This window comes from Aotus nancymaae, unplaced genomic scaffold, assembly GCF_030222135.1.
Source record: "Aotus nancymaae isolate 86718 unplaced genomic scaffold, 86718_ANA_hifiasm-v0.15.2.pri h1tg000003l, whole genome shotgun sequence".
NCBI lineage: Eukaryota > Metazoa > Chordata > Mammalia > Primates > Aotidae > Aotus > Aotus nancymaae.
The window spans coordinates 19135684-19151108 of NW_026988414.1; the positions used below are offsets into that span (position 1 = coordinate 19135684).

The following is a 15425-nucleotide window of genomic DNA, read 5'->3' on the forward strand; positions in this document are numbered from 1 at the left end:
ACATTTATTGATTTTAGACCTTCCTTGATAAGCATTTAAAGCCAATTTTTTTTTCTCTAGACATTAGTTTAGCTACATCTTACAAATTCTGATAAACGGTGATTTAATTTTCATTCAGTTCAAGACATTTTATAACTTCCTTTGTGATTTCTTCTTGGTTCTTTGGTTATTAGTAATATGCTAACTTCCAAGTACTGGGAACATTCTAGTTAGCCATATGTAATTAATCTATAATTTAATTAGGTCAGGCACGGTGGCTCACACCTGTAATCCCAGCACCTTGGCAGTCCGAGGTGAGAGGATCACCTGAGGTTAGGAGTCCAAGACCAGCCTGGCCAACATGGCGAAACCCAGTCTCTACTAAATATACAAAAAATTAGCTGGGCATGGTGGCAGACGTCTGTAATCCCAGCTTCTCGGAAGTGTGAGGCATGAGAATTGCTTGAACTTGGAAGGCAGAGGTTGCAGTGAGCCAAGATTGCACCACTGCACTCCAGCCTGAGGAACAGAGCGAGACTCTGTCTCCAAAAACAAACAAACGAAAATTATAATTTAATTTTATTGTGGACAGCGAATATACTCTATATGACTTCAACCCTCTTAATGAAATTAATTGAGACTTGTTTTATGACCCACCATATTGGTCTAGTTTGGTGACTATTCCATGGCATTTGGAAAGAATTGTATTCTGCACTTGGTTGGAGTGCTACATACATGTCAATTAGGTTAAGTCAGTTTGATAGCGTTAAGTCCTTATCCCTACTGATTTTCAGTCTACTTGTTCTATAAATTACCAAGGGAGAAGTACTGAAATCTCCAACTGTGTATTTGCAATTTTTCCTTTAAGTTTTATCATCTTTTGCTTCATGTGCTTTTATGCTCTAAGTGTACACACATGATCTTCATGTCTCCTTGATGAATTGTTTTTATCATTACAAAATTTCTTTCTTCCTGTTAAAATTCCTTCTGTGGAATTCTACTTTGTTTGATATTAACAGCTACTTCAGGTTTCTTATGATTAACGCTTGTATAGTATATCTTTCTCCCAACACCTTACTTTTAACCTTTGTTGAGTCTTTGTATTTAAATTCAGATGTGAATAGCACATAGTTGGTCCTTGCTTTTTTTAAAAACTCCAGTCTGACAATATCTCTCTTTTCATTGGTAGACATAATTATCAGGACAGCTGGGTTTACATCTACCATATCTTGCCATTTGTTTTTTATTTATTCCATCAGTTCTTTGTTCCTGTTTTCCTCTTATTTCTGATTGAAAATTTTTTTTTTTTACAATTCCACTTCTATTTCCACATTAGGATTATTCACTCTATCTCTTTGTTTTATATTTTCAGTCTTGTTCTAAGATTTGCATTATACATGTATCAGTCTACCTTCAAATACTAACCACTCTGAATACATTGCTGGAACTTTACAACACTACACTTTCGTTCTTCCACTTATCCTTTTTGCTATTGATACAATGCCTTTTTTCCTCCATATGTAACATATAAACCTCGCAATACATTGTTATGAGAAAAATAAATTTTATATGCCAGTCAAGTACTTTCTATTCCTTTGTAAGATCCTTGTTTCTATATGGTATACTTTTGCTTCTGTCTGAAGAGCTTATTTTAATGCATATTGTTGTGTACTTTTTTTGGTGATGAATTATTTCAGCTTTGGTACTTATGTAAAGGTTTTTATTTCACCTTTATTTTTATTTTCTCTGAATATAAAATTCTATGTTGACAGTTTTTTCCTTTAGCTCTTTAAAGATATTATTCTATTGTCTTCTGGTTTGTACAGTTTCTAATGAGGTTTTTTTTCTTTTCTCTGTATCAATTTAATAATTTTATTATTCCATTTTATCTTGTTACAGTTTTCATTTAAAAAGTCAGTGATCTTTGAAAGAAAATTTAAAAATTTTAAAAACTTACATATTTACTCATGTAGCTATCATTTCCAGTAATTTCATCCCTTTGTTTAGATACGTATTTCCACATAGTATCATTTTCCTTCTGGCTGAAGGACTTCCTTTAACATTTTTCTAAGTGTAAATCTGCTGATGATAAATTCCTTCATTTTTGCTCAGAAAGTCTTTATTTGATCTTCAGTTTTTAAAGCTGTTTTTGCTGAGGATAGTGAAAGTATTTTTCTTTAAAGAAATTGCCCCATTGTCTTTTCATTTTCATTGTTTCTGATGAGAAACCTGTTGTTGACCTTATCTTTGTTCCTTTGTATATAATAGGTCTTGTTTATCTGGCTGCTTTTTTTCTCTTTATCATTGATTTTAAGCAATTTGATTACTTCCTCCTCCCCCTTTTCTCCTTTTGTTCAGGGATTCCAATTACATGTACATTAGGCTGCCTGAAATTGTCCCACATGTCAGTAATGCTCTGATTATTTTTAAAAATTCTCAGGCTGGGTATGGTGGCTCGTGTCTGTAATCCCAGCACTTTGGGAGGCCAAGGCAGGAGAATAGCTTGAGCCCAGGAGTTTGAGATCAGTCTGGGCAACACAGAGATACATAATCTGTACAAAAAATAAATTAGCCAGGTGTGGTGGCTCATGCCTGTGGTCCCAGCTACTCAGGAGGCTGAGGTGGAAGGACCACTTGAGCCCAGGAGGTTGAGGCTGCAATAAGCTATGACTGGACCACTGCATTTCAGCCTGGGTGACAGAGCAAGGCTCTGTCTCAAAATTAAAAAAATTCTCTTTTCTTTCTGTTTCATTTTACATAGTTACTATTGTTATATATTCAAGTTCATATGTTTTCTTCTCTAAGTAAAATATGCCTAAGCAGTTTGTTTTTCATCACACATTACAGTTTTATATCTAGAGGTTCATTTTGGGTCTTTTTTATATTTTCCATGTCTCTACTTAAATTTGTGAAATTATCAAATATAGCTACAATAACTATTTTAATGTCCTTGTCTTCTAGTTATATAATCTAGTTAGTTCTGGCCTGATTTTGATGGATTCATCCTTTAAGGGATGTATTTTCTTGCGGCATGGCATGTCTGATAATTTTTGTTTAGGTGCTAGACATTGTGAATTTTATTTCTTGTGTTCCAGATTTTTTATATTATTATACATATTCTTAAGCTTTGTTCTGGGACATGATTAAGTTACTTGAAAATGCTTTGATCCTTTTGAATCTCTGTGAGATCCTCATTTTGGATCAAAGGATTTTGAAGATTTCCTGGGTGGGATTGGAGCAGTGCTCTGTCTAGGGCTAATTATTCCCCACATCTGATGCAAGACCTTTCTGAGTACTCTGCCCCATGAATCCTGAGGTTTTTCTAATTTGGCTGGTAGGTACAGGTACTGTTTCCAATTCTGTGTGAATGCCAAGTACTGTTCCCTCTAATCCCTTCAGACAGTTCTTTGTCAGCCTCAGATAGCTTCCTCACACACATATGTTGATCAGTATTCAGCTGAGTATTTGAGGGAGATTATCTTCAGATCTCTTTCCTCAACTCAGCAAGTCTTCTGGGCTCTGACTGGATTCTCCCTCCCTGCACCATGAACCTATTTTTAATTCTCTCAAGGTGGCAAGCTAGAGGAGTCATAGGTATTGTCTTGTTTGCTTCCTATCTCTCGGAGGTCACCGTCCTTAGCCTATTATACAGTGCCTTGAAAAACATTGTTTTGTATCTTTAATCTGTTTTATGGTTGTTCAGGAATGAGGGTAAATCTGGCTCTCCAAACTGGATAAAGTGAAAGATTTAACTGATTTTTCTCCCATGTATGAGTCTAATTCCCATGTCTAGTAATAGTTGATTGGATGCTAGAAATTGTGAAATTTACAATGCTGAATTCTGAATTTTGTCATTTTTTTCTCAATGAGCACTAAAATTTCTTTCTAGTGAACTTGTATCCTCAGCCTCTCCAAACTGTGATCTCAGTAATCACAAATCAGTGAGATTGCCAAGCTCTGTACACATTCCCCTTGCTTCATTGCAGTTCAGAAACTGCCTCCAGGCAGAAATCCTGAGAGATGGCAGAACTCCTCTCACTTGTGTCCTGTGTCTTAGGGATCACATTCTGTGCACCCTGTTCTGTCTAAAAAGACTTGTTTCATATATTATGTACAGTTTTCTAGGAGGGTAATTCTGGCCAGAAATGGAAATTTCAATTTGTTTTTAAATCTGCTTATTTTGATTAGTATATTGTTGCTTATCTCTATATGTTTTTATTTTTATAATAATTTCACATATAGTCTATAATCTGTTATCTATAGGCCTTTGTGTCTAAATCTGTTGTTCATTGTTTTATTCATCCTCATGCATTGTAGTTTATTACTTTAAGCAGCTGCTGATTTATTTATTTATTTATTTAATGAGCACAAATTTAGTTTGCTCTGACTCTGCACAAAACCTGAGCACCTACATTTTGGATGTTTCCCTTAAAAGAGTATTATCATATGACTCTGCCAGGAGCTGGGTATGCTACCTACCTAGAACCTCTTTAGGACCCTTTCAGGTCCTCTCCTTAATCAAGAATTCATCAGTTCATCTTCCCTTTTTTAATAATGTTATCAGTATATGCCATGCCCTGCCTTTCCTATGGGCTTACTGGTCACTACTTTAGTTTCTTTTTTTTTTTTTTTTTTTGGCCCCATGGATGTTTCCCTGTCTGCAAGTATAGCAGAAAGGCCCCTCACACTATGTAGTGTACCATGGTGCCAGAAGTAGAAACCTGGGTTTCCTGTCCTATTTCATCTCTTGTTGATTCCCTAAGCACATGACTCAAACCTGTATATCTCACTTGCCCTTGGACTTCACCTATGACCTCTATTTGCAAGACTTTTCAATATATGGTTCCAGCTTTAACAGTTCCACCATTTTAAGTCCCACATTCCTAACTCATTATCGGCCATGCCCATCTGCACATCTAATTTAGACTCAGTGCAGTCAAATCAAAATACAGTACCTTTATGTTCTATCTCCACATGTCCAAGACTTTTTCCTTCCACTTACAAACCTCAAGCATTTCAAGTTAGGTAAGTTTTTCAGTATTTTAGGTTTTTTTTAGAGGCAGGTTCTGACTATGATGCCCAGGCTGGAGTACAGTAGCTATTCGCAGTCATCATCACAGCACACTGTATCCCTGAACCCTTGGGCTCATTCAATCCTCCTGCCTTAGCCTCCTAAGTAAGTAGGACTGTTACAGGTATGTGCCAGTAGCCCTGGCTTTCAAGTTGGAAGAGATTTAAGAGCTCACTGGGGAAACTGAGGACCAGGGACATTGATTAACTTTTTGCTCATTACTTCCAATTATTCCCCTAAAATACCAATTTTATTATATTTCTTCTCTCTCAAACAACTTGAGTGGCTTCCCTTTTGTCTAACCCTTAAGATGCTTGCAGATTTTATGGTCAGTGTTTTCCCTACAATAGTCCCTTTCTCTGTCCCTGCAATAATCCTTTCAAATAAAGTCTCTCATTAGCAAAAACAAAACAAGGTATTTCAGTGATTTTCCAGTGTTCACAAGATTTTAGCTTGGCACTTAAGGGTTATCAGAATCTGGTTTCATTGTCCACAATACCAAGATATGAGGCCTCTGCTGTAGGCAAATGAGTCTATCTCCCCCAATTTTATTCTTCCTCACAGCACTCAGCCTAGGAGACTCCTGTCCTCATCTAATTCTACTGAAATCCTACCTTTCCTCAAAAATAAATCTTAAATATCAATTCTCTCTCCAGTTTTACCAAACCGAAATTAATTTACCCATATGAACTTTTCAGGCATTTCCCATCTATAAATTCATAAAACGCTTGCTAAATTCTGCTTTGTGTGTAGATTTTTTCTATTTTATGTTATTTCAAAGTTTCCCCAGGCAGAAAGCCACCATTGTGTGTTCCCTACAATGCTTAGCACAGTGCCTGGCATTAAGCTCACTGAAGTAGGGTGAAAGAAGTAAACTCAAGAATCCCTTACCTTGGTGATGTCTGTGTGGTCTTTGAGCCCGTTGGTCATGCACCAATATCGCCACACATTCAAGGCGTACCGCGTGGCTTTGGTAGTATTTGGGCTTACTGCACTGGTACACAGATCATTCAAGTCATCATTAATATTAAATACGGGAAATTTGTTGAGCTTAGTGGAATAAGCTAGAAACAAAAACAATAAAAGCATTAAAATAATTTGCCATTCCCTTCCTTAGAGAATTACATCTTGGGATGTTAAAAAACAGAAAACTCTAAAAGACAACACTTTAAAACATGAAATGTCTATTAAAGTATATGTATGTATATATATGTGTGTGTGTGTATATATATATATATGTATGAATAAGTAGGGAACAATACTTATAACATGGAATCAATGTAGTAGCTTGCATTTAATCCCTACTATTTTTTCCATATATACTAGCTTATGTACTAATGCAGGCATTCTGATAATAGAAGTATAAAAATAAATGCTGAAAATCAAAGAATGTTCTATCTAAAATTTTCACTGAAAAAAAACAGCATTTCAATTAACAATAACAATTAAAAAGAAAGGAAGAAAGATAAAGCAAGTAAATTACACACTCTTAGCACATGAAGACCTAGCATTTATTTGTAATTTACGCTTTCAAAAGTCTTGTGTGCCATCATGAGAATCCTTAAATGAAATGGTGCTAGGAGTTTTTCTTTTTCTTTTTTTTTTTTTGAGATGAAGTTTCCCTCTTATTGCCTAGGCAATGGCGTGATCTCGGCTCACTGCAACCTCCGCCTCCTGGGTTCAAGCGATTCTCCGGCCTCAGCCTCCCGAGTAGCTGGGATTATAGGCACCCATCCAGCGAATTTTTTGTATTTTTAGTAGAGATGGGGTTTCACCACATTGGCCAGGCCGGTCTCAAACTCCTAACCTCAGGTGATCCACCCACCTTGGCCTCCCGAAGTGCTGGGATTACAAGCATGAACCACTGCACCTGACCCTGTCTTAGCATTTTTTTTTTTAAAAAGTTTTGTTCCCAAAATTGATAGAGAGAGGGGTTTAAATCCTGATCCCACAACCCATCAACTAGCTTTGAATTAGAAGGGAAGGTCAAGTGAGAAAAAAATTAGAGGAAAGAGGGAAGAATATTTCAGAGGGGCTCACATCTCCTCAGGGGAGAGGGAACATGGCTGCAGCTGCCATAATTACTTCAGATCAAGACAGGTCTTCCTCAACATGTCCACTTTAAGTGTTGGTTGTCAAAGGGATAACTAGTCCACAACCCTTAGCTGGCTTTTTTGTAAGACCCTGTGATCTGCTAAAACCAGGCTTAATCTGTTCAAATTGTAAGTCAAGGTAGAGCATCTCAAGGTAAAAACACTTCATCTAATCGTTCTCACTCTCTGGACTATTGATGTATGTATTCAAACAAGGCACTAACTGGCTAGGACTGTGGGAAACAGCAAAATGAGAAGTTAGCACAATGACCAAGGTGAACTGCAAATTGGGTTCACTTTACCTCCCTCAACTCACCTTTCACTGCTCCCTCTGAGCATCTCCTCTATACCAAACTACCAGTCTCCTGCTGTCCTCAAGATCTGTCAGCACCAGGACACCCACATTACACCTTCCCCATGCATTGCCTGAGCAATCTTCATATAGCCATTTTTTTTTTGAGACAGCGTCTCGCTCTGTCACCCAGACTGGAGTGCAGTGGCGTGATCTTGGCTCACGGCAACCTCCGCCTCCCAGGTTCAAGTGATTCTCCTGCCTCAGCCTCCCACATAGCTGACATTACAGGCATCCACAACCACACCTGGCTAATTTTTATATTTCTAGTAGAGATGGGGTTTCGCCATGTTGGCTAGGCTGATCTCGAACTCCTGACTTCAGGTGACCTGCCCACCTCAGCCTCCCGAAGTGCTAGGATTACAGGTGTGAGCCAACGTGCCCAGCCTTCACATGGTCTTTGTACCAATCAAAATACCTTTTTTTTTTTCAATTCCAAATCCACTTCTACATAACCTTTCCTTACAGTCACCCAACTCTTATTCTCTCCTTAAGTCTATGTCTCACATTTGCTTTACTACTTTTTAGGAGTGTGTTCTCATTGTGTTCGGAAGGTCTCTTCAATTGGTTTGCATTCTCCTTAAGACTATGTCTTTGCTCTTTCAATCTTGATCGTGCCCAGAACTGTTGCACATACTCAGCTTTAATAAATATATACAGCTACAAAGGAAGAAAAAATGCTGGAAACTATCTGAAGCAAATGTGTCATGTAGGTATATTTCCCTCACCATGCCCATAAACCTGGATAACTCCTATTACTTGTGGGACTTGCTTGATACTAATAAAAGGAATCTTGTATAAAATTTATTATTATTATACCTAGCACTAATTGAATGCCTACAACATGCCAAGAGGTTTTACATAAATTATCTATAATCCATAAGCAAGCCCTTTGTTATTCCTATTTTAGAGGTAAGGAAATCAGCCTCATACATTTAAGTAACTTCATATATTCACTCATCCAATATTTACTGAGGTACCCTCCCTATGCCAGGCACTGGACTGTTTAAGCTATGGAGTTAGTAAGTGGAAGAGCCAGGATTTGAACCTGGGTCTCTGACTCCATGTTTGAGTCATTACAGTGAAGGAATCAGGTACTATAAGGATAAAACTCTCAGTAAAGAATGCAATTTAGATAGGAGCTTGTGCTTATGAAAAATACCCAGGTCCCCGAAATTTATTCAAATGAACCTTGAATAAGAGTAACTAAGACTGCTTTGTTTAGATGACCACTATAGTTTCAAACATGATTAAATTTAATTATTACATTAAACAGCTAATGACCTTAAATAATTTCTTTTTTAAATTTTCTTAAAATCACAGGACAGAGACTGTACATTGAAAATGGAAACCTAAATCCTAGTACACAGTGAAACAGGTAAAGAATGCTTGTCTGCTTATGTAATGGGACAGAAATTATGTGAAAATGACTAAATGACATATGTGGTTCCTTCATGATTATATTTGTCGATTAAATTACATTTACTTAGTAAACTGCTTTCAAAATTTTGGAGGCAGGAGTTGTGTTATGGTGCTGAGGATATTTTTCATAGTCTATGTTGATGAAGAAACAAACAAAGGTCAGAATTTGTAACTGAATACAGGAAACGGAGGGAACTACTAACAGAAGATGTGAATGATTTTTTCTGCTAGAAGACAGGACAAACCCTGAGCTCAAGGTGAGGAGGAGCTGGGGTGAGAGCGGGAAGGGACTGTGAGGTTGTGGTAGTGTAGGCTGCAGCTGCCCTTACATCATCTGCCACCAGCACAGGTCTTGGCAAGTATGGCTGCATGAAGTGAGGGAAATTTGCTGTGGAAGGCCACCCTGAGGACCAGAGAGAGTTACTACCTCAGGTAACTCTGGGCAGTCCCATTGGACATGGACAGGTGAAAAAGCAAAGCAGCTAAGACAAGCAAAGAAATCCCTGCCACCATCTCTCGAGCAACACCTTCCTGGTATCTACCACTGGGACAGTTCCAGCTTCCCAGCTTGTTGCCAGCTCAGGCACCCTGAAGGGAAGCCTATTTATGGACACTTCTTCAGCCAGTCATCACAGCTGCTTGAAGTCCACTTGCAGAACACTGTGCTCAACCACTGCCTGCAGAAATGAACTCTACCCCGGTGTTATCAGACAGGAGCCTTTAGCAATAGCCAAGGAAATCCCTAGCAATTACCAGTAGTGATCAATCTAGACCCGAATTTTAAAATGTGAGTACGGAAGCATCACTTGGCAATGGGAAAAACCAGTAGCATGACAGTCACCAAGCTACACAAGCAGAGAAGCTAATTCCACATTCCCTACTCCTCCTTCTGAAAGAAAGGAGAGTTAATCCAGAAAACCAAAGATAAAAAATTAGAACATTACAAACATATCATTAGAGATTTGAGAGGATAACACATCCTTAAAATAACAACAGTCTTTACTGAAAAAGGAAAAACAGGAAAACAAGAAAGATCCTAGAAATTTAAGATGATTGAAGAAATATATCTTAAAAACAAAAGAAGAGCTGAGTATTAGAATGAACATGGCTAAAAGGCAAATTAGTGATCTAGAAGGACTCTTCCCTATAGGGCAGGCAAAGACATAAAAAATTATGAGTGTGAAGTTAAGAGATATGAAAGATAGATCCAGGAGACTGTATATCTATCTTAAGAATTCAAAGGAAAAAATTATAATGATGAAAGAAATAATATAAGAAAAGTTCCATTAATCAAAGAAAGATTTGAAACTTTAGGACATTAAGGTGTATGAACTGCCAAATAGGAATACTGAAAGAAGACATACATATAAACATAACTTGGTGAAATTTCCAAAGTCTAAGAACAAAGAAAAAATTCTACAATCTTTTCTGGTGGGCAGAAAAAAAAAAAAAAAGCCACCAACAGGCACTGGAGCTGTCAATAAAGTGAGAAGAATCAGATTTCTCATCTATAACACCAAATGGTTTAAAAAAAAAAGGGGGGGGGGGTGCTTAGTGTCCTCAGAGTTGAGAGGGAAAAAGACTGTAAATGACGAAATTTATTACCTACCTAAAACAGCACTTGAATGCTAGGGCAAGATAAAGATATTTTCAATCATGAAAGAAGTAGCATCCAACTACCCACCCTATCTTTAAAAAAATTAGTTACAGATACTTGCCAGCAAAATGAAAAATGGATTGAACAAAGGGGAAGATAGAGGGTATAAGACATAGTGAGGAGCAAAAATTTATTTTTAACATTCAGTAATGTGGCAATAAAGCTGAATATAATTGTTAAGAAAGGGCTGTATATTGTATGTAAAATATATCTCATTGAAGATTTTTTAAAAAAAAGAATTGTGAAATAGATGAAGCATAATGGAATAAAATCTTGAACCAAAAATCCAACACCTGCAATCTATCTAGCAAAAGTTAAAACAGGTTAACAAAAGAAATAAGAACCAAGAAAGAAAGCATGATATACAGAAAACTTAAAATAATGTGGGAGGACTTCCACTAAGGACTAGGATGAAGTTGCTGGTATTATGCTCTTCTTCCTGCTGAGAATCAACCTTGATAAAATTCACTGGAATACAACCATAGGAACCAGAACTCAAGAAGCAAAAATCCCAGAAGGAAGGGAAATGCATAGAGGTGATTACTGCTCTGGTCACCACGTTTTGTCTCTTAGGGCATTTGCTGAGTTGCAGTGCAGGACATAGAACCCAAATAGAAAGCAGGAGTCTGAAGTCTACGGCATCTCAGTGGAATAGGTACATGAATACTCAAGCACAGGGCTACCCATCAGCCGGCACTTGAGAGACTGAGATTCTGGAGGAAGGACACCACAGAAAAAGGAGTCAACACTCTGCATATAATTTTCCTTTCAGAAATTGCTGATCCTAAGCCACATATGGAGGAATGATATAGAGAAACCAAGCAGAAAAAAAATCACCAGGAGGCAATTGTATGGCACTGAGGAGTCAAAAATAGCAATTCAGGTGGGGCCTTCCAAAGAGGGGAGAGGACTTGGACAATCTAGCTTCCACTTGAAATCCAGGAAGGGCTTGACTGTCAGAGATATAGAAACTAGAAATAGATTAGTCTTGACTGCATTAAAGTGATCTGCCCACCTTACATGCTGGCTAGCAGAAATTTAAATCTTTTCTTGAGGAAGATAACATCTTCAAAAGTATTCAATAACAAGTTAACAGGCACACCATAAAACAAGACCAAATGAATGAAAATGAAGAGAAAGATCAGGCAATACAAATAGGCCTACCGATAACATGGATTATTCAAGTTCTCAGACGCAAACTTCAAAATAATTTAAATATGTTAAAGAAAACAATGAAAAGATAGAGAATTTTACTAGAGCACTGGAATCTATTAAGAAAATAGAAATTCTAGAATTTTTTCCTTTTTCTCTTCTTCTTCCTTTTTCTGCCTCAAATATGCACTTTTAAAGTTGTTGGTAGGGCAGGCAATACACAATACCACAGTATGTGTGTACTGAAGGAGACACGATGACCTCAAGTAAGGGTATGGAGAGCATCTGCATAGTAGAATTGTCCAGCGAAGTGTGCTGGAACTTCACTATAGTGAGAGATATCTGTCAGTATGGGAGAAATCTGGCAAGCAGTTACAGGGTTTGAGTCAAAAGAGAAAAGTATTCCATGGAGGAGCAGCCTGGTATGTGGTGCCATAATCTGAGCAGGTTAAGAAGGGCATCTATGCACCAGGGGGAGGCATGTGGAGAGGCTTTGTGTGAAAAGTCAGGGCCTGACTGGGGTGAGTAGGCCTTCCATGCATGGGGGTGACCTGGCATGAGGTGTCATAGCCTAAGCAGCATGAAGAAGGCTTTCATGTAGGAGGGTGCCCTACAATGAAATATCAAAGTTTGAATGGAGTGAGGAAGGTGTCTCTGGTTGGGAGGATGGCCCAGTGCAGGGCATTATAGGTTGAGCAAATAAGGATGGCATCTGTGTGTATGTGGGAGGCAGAGCACAGTTGGGTGTTGGAGTCTAAGTAGGCAAGGAAAGTCAAAGAAAGACCGAGGAACAGGAGTTAACTAAATGCAATACATAATTCTGAATTAGATCCTTTTCCAATAAAAGACACTGTTGGAGCAATTGGCAAAACTTCCATACGAATAGACGTTTAGAGGGAAAGAAAGCATCAATGTTAATTTCCTAATTTTGATGATTATATTATGATTATGTGGGAAAATCATGTTCTTACTTGTAGAAAAATCACAGGAAATCACTTGCAGGGATGCTGCATCAAGTTGGCAACTTAATTTCAAAATTGGTTGAGAAAAAAATGTTCTCTGTAATACACTTCCAACTTTTTGGAGTTTAAGATTGTTTCAAACTTTAAAAACTATTAAAAAGACAATAATGAATTGAGAATTCAATAGATGGCCTTGGACATCCTTGAACAGATGGGGTGACAAGCAGGTGTAACATATGTAACATAATAGATGATTAGTGAACTGAAAGGTCAATAGAAAACAATCAAATTGAAGCAGAGAGAGAAAAGAACGTAGAAAATAGAGAAAATAGCAAAATAGACATATGGGACATAGTGAAATGTCTAATATATTTATAATTAAGAGTCCCAGAAAGAGAAAAGAGAATGGGGAAGAAGCAATATTTTAAAAATGTTGGGTGGAGAATTTTCCAAAATAAAATACCTCAGTCTAGAGATTCCAGAAGCTTTCCTAACCAAGAAAAAGAAATACGAAGAAAACTAAATGTAGGCACATAGAATAACAATGCTGACAACCTAAGTCAAAGAGAAATTTTTCTTTTTCTTTTCTTTCTCTCTCTCTCTTTTTTTTTTTTTAGAGACAGGGCCTCACTCTGTCACCCAGGCTGGAGTGCAGTGGTGCTATCACAACTCATTACAGCCTCATGCTCCTGAGTTCAAGAGATCTTTCTGCCTCAGCTTCCTGAGTAGCTAGGACTACCAGCATGCACCACAATGCCTGGCTAATTTTTAATTTTTTTGTAGTGACAGGGGTCTCACTATGTTGCCCAGGCTAGTTGCGAATTCTGGCTTCAAGCGATCTGCCTGCCTCAGCCTCCCAAAATGCTGTTATTATAGGTGTGATCCACTGTGCCCAGACTTTTTTTTTTTTCCTTTTTCAATTCCCCACATAATACCAACATAAGAATAATTTTTTTTTTTTTTTTTTTTTTTTTTGAGATGGAGTCTCTCTTTGTTGCCCAGGCTAGAGTGCAGTGGCATGATCTCTGCTCACTGCAACCTTCGCCTCCTGGGTTTAAGTGATTCTCCTGCCTCAGCCTCTCGAGTCGATGGGATTAGAGGCACACACTACCATGCCTGGCTAATTTTTGTATTTTTATTAGAGATGGGATTTCTCCATGTTGGCCAGGCTGGTCTGAAACTCCTGATTCTCAGGTGATCTGCCTGCCTTAGCCCCCCAAAGTGCTGGGATTACAGGTGTGAGCCACTGTGCTTGGCACAACATAAGAGAAATTTTAAAAAGAAACTGGAAAGAAGGACAAATTACCTTATATAGCACAGCATCAGACTGACTGATTTTTCAACTGAAATGATGGAAGCCAGAAAACAGATGCTATCTTTAGTATGCTAAAATACAATTACTACAAGTCTAAAATTTATACTAAGCAAAGCATCCTTCAAAAATAAAGGTAAAATGCAGCTGCAGTCACACAAAATAATGAGCAAATTCGTTGTTAGCAGTCAAGTGCTAAAAAAATAAAGGCAGACGTTCAGGCAAAAGGAAACGATACAAGATGACAAGTTAATGGAGAAAAGAATGCAGGATACTGGAAAGTATGAATATGCAGGTGACTCTCAATGAATACAGCTGTTTAAAACAATACTAGTGATATCTTATGGAGTTTAAAATATACGTAGAATTAATATTATAATAACACAAATGAGGGTATCTGAATCTAGTTTTGAAAAGTTCTTGCATTGTCCGAAAATGATGAAAATATGAAATTAGACTTTAATAATGCAAAAATATGTTTACATCTGTATGGTAATACTACAAGAATAATAAAAGAATGTATCATGCCTGTAATCCCAGCACTTTGGGAGGCTGAGGTGGGCAGATCACAAAGTCAAGAGATCAAGACCCGCCTGACCAACATGGTGAAACCCCATCTCTACTAAAAATACAAAAATTAGCTGGGCGTGGTGGCACGCACCTGTAATCCCAGCTACTCAGGAGGCTGTGGCAGGAGATTTGCTTGAACCCAGGAGGGGGAGATTGCAGTGAGCCAAGATCTTGCCACTGCACTCCAGCCTGGGCGACAGAGCGAGACTCCGTCTCAAAAAAAAAAGAATATATAATTTATAAATTGACAGAGGAGGAAAATGAGATTAAAAAAAAAAAAGACTTGCTTAATCAAAAACAAGCCATAAAGAATAGATGGGACCAAAAAAATGTAAGATGATAGATCTAAACATAAATGTATCCATTATTATAGATATTCCAATTAAAAGATAAATGTTGCCAGGCTGGGTAAATGAACAATACTCAGCTATATTCTCCTGGCAGAAAAATACACCTTACATATAAGAACAAATAGAACATAAAGATTCAAAGCAAAAGGATGAAAAAAGTTATACTATGGGAACAATAAGCAAATGAAAGCTGGTATACCTATATACTAACAGACAAAACAGACTAAGGCAAGAAGTATTACTAGAAATAAAGAGGGAGGTTTTAAAACTCAACAGGAAGGTATATATAACAATCCTCGATATTTGTATGGATCTGATAACGAAGCCTCAAAATATAGAAAGCAAATATTCAAAGAATTAAAAAGAGAAATAGGCAAGTCTATGACTAAGAGATTTTAACACATCTTTTCCCATAACTGACAAAACAGGGAGCAAAAAAATGGTATAGATACAGATGTGAACAATGCACATATCAAAGTAGACTAAATTGATACATAGAGAACAA

General features: G+C 37.5%; 1 protein-coding gene across 2 annotated transcripts in view; it reads right to left on the minus strand.

Annotated features, from left to right (window-relative positions):
- The window catches only part of KIAA1958 (KIAA1958 ortholog), a 180800-nt gene that overhangs the window by 18862 nt on the left and 146513 nt on the right, over window positions 1–15425 (minus strand). For both annotated transcript variants that reach the window (XM_012461840.3, XM_012461841.3), the window contains one exon: window positions 5942–6114. In XM_012461840.3, coding sequence (XP_012317263.1) covers window positions 5942–6114 — 173 coding nt within the window. The remainder of the gene's footprint in view (window positions 1–5941; window positions 6115–15425) is intronic.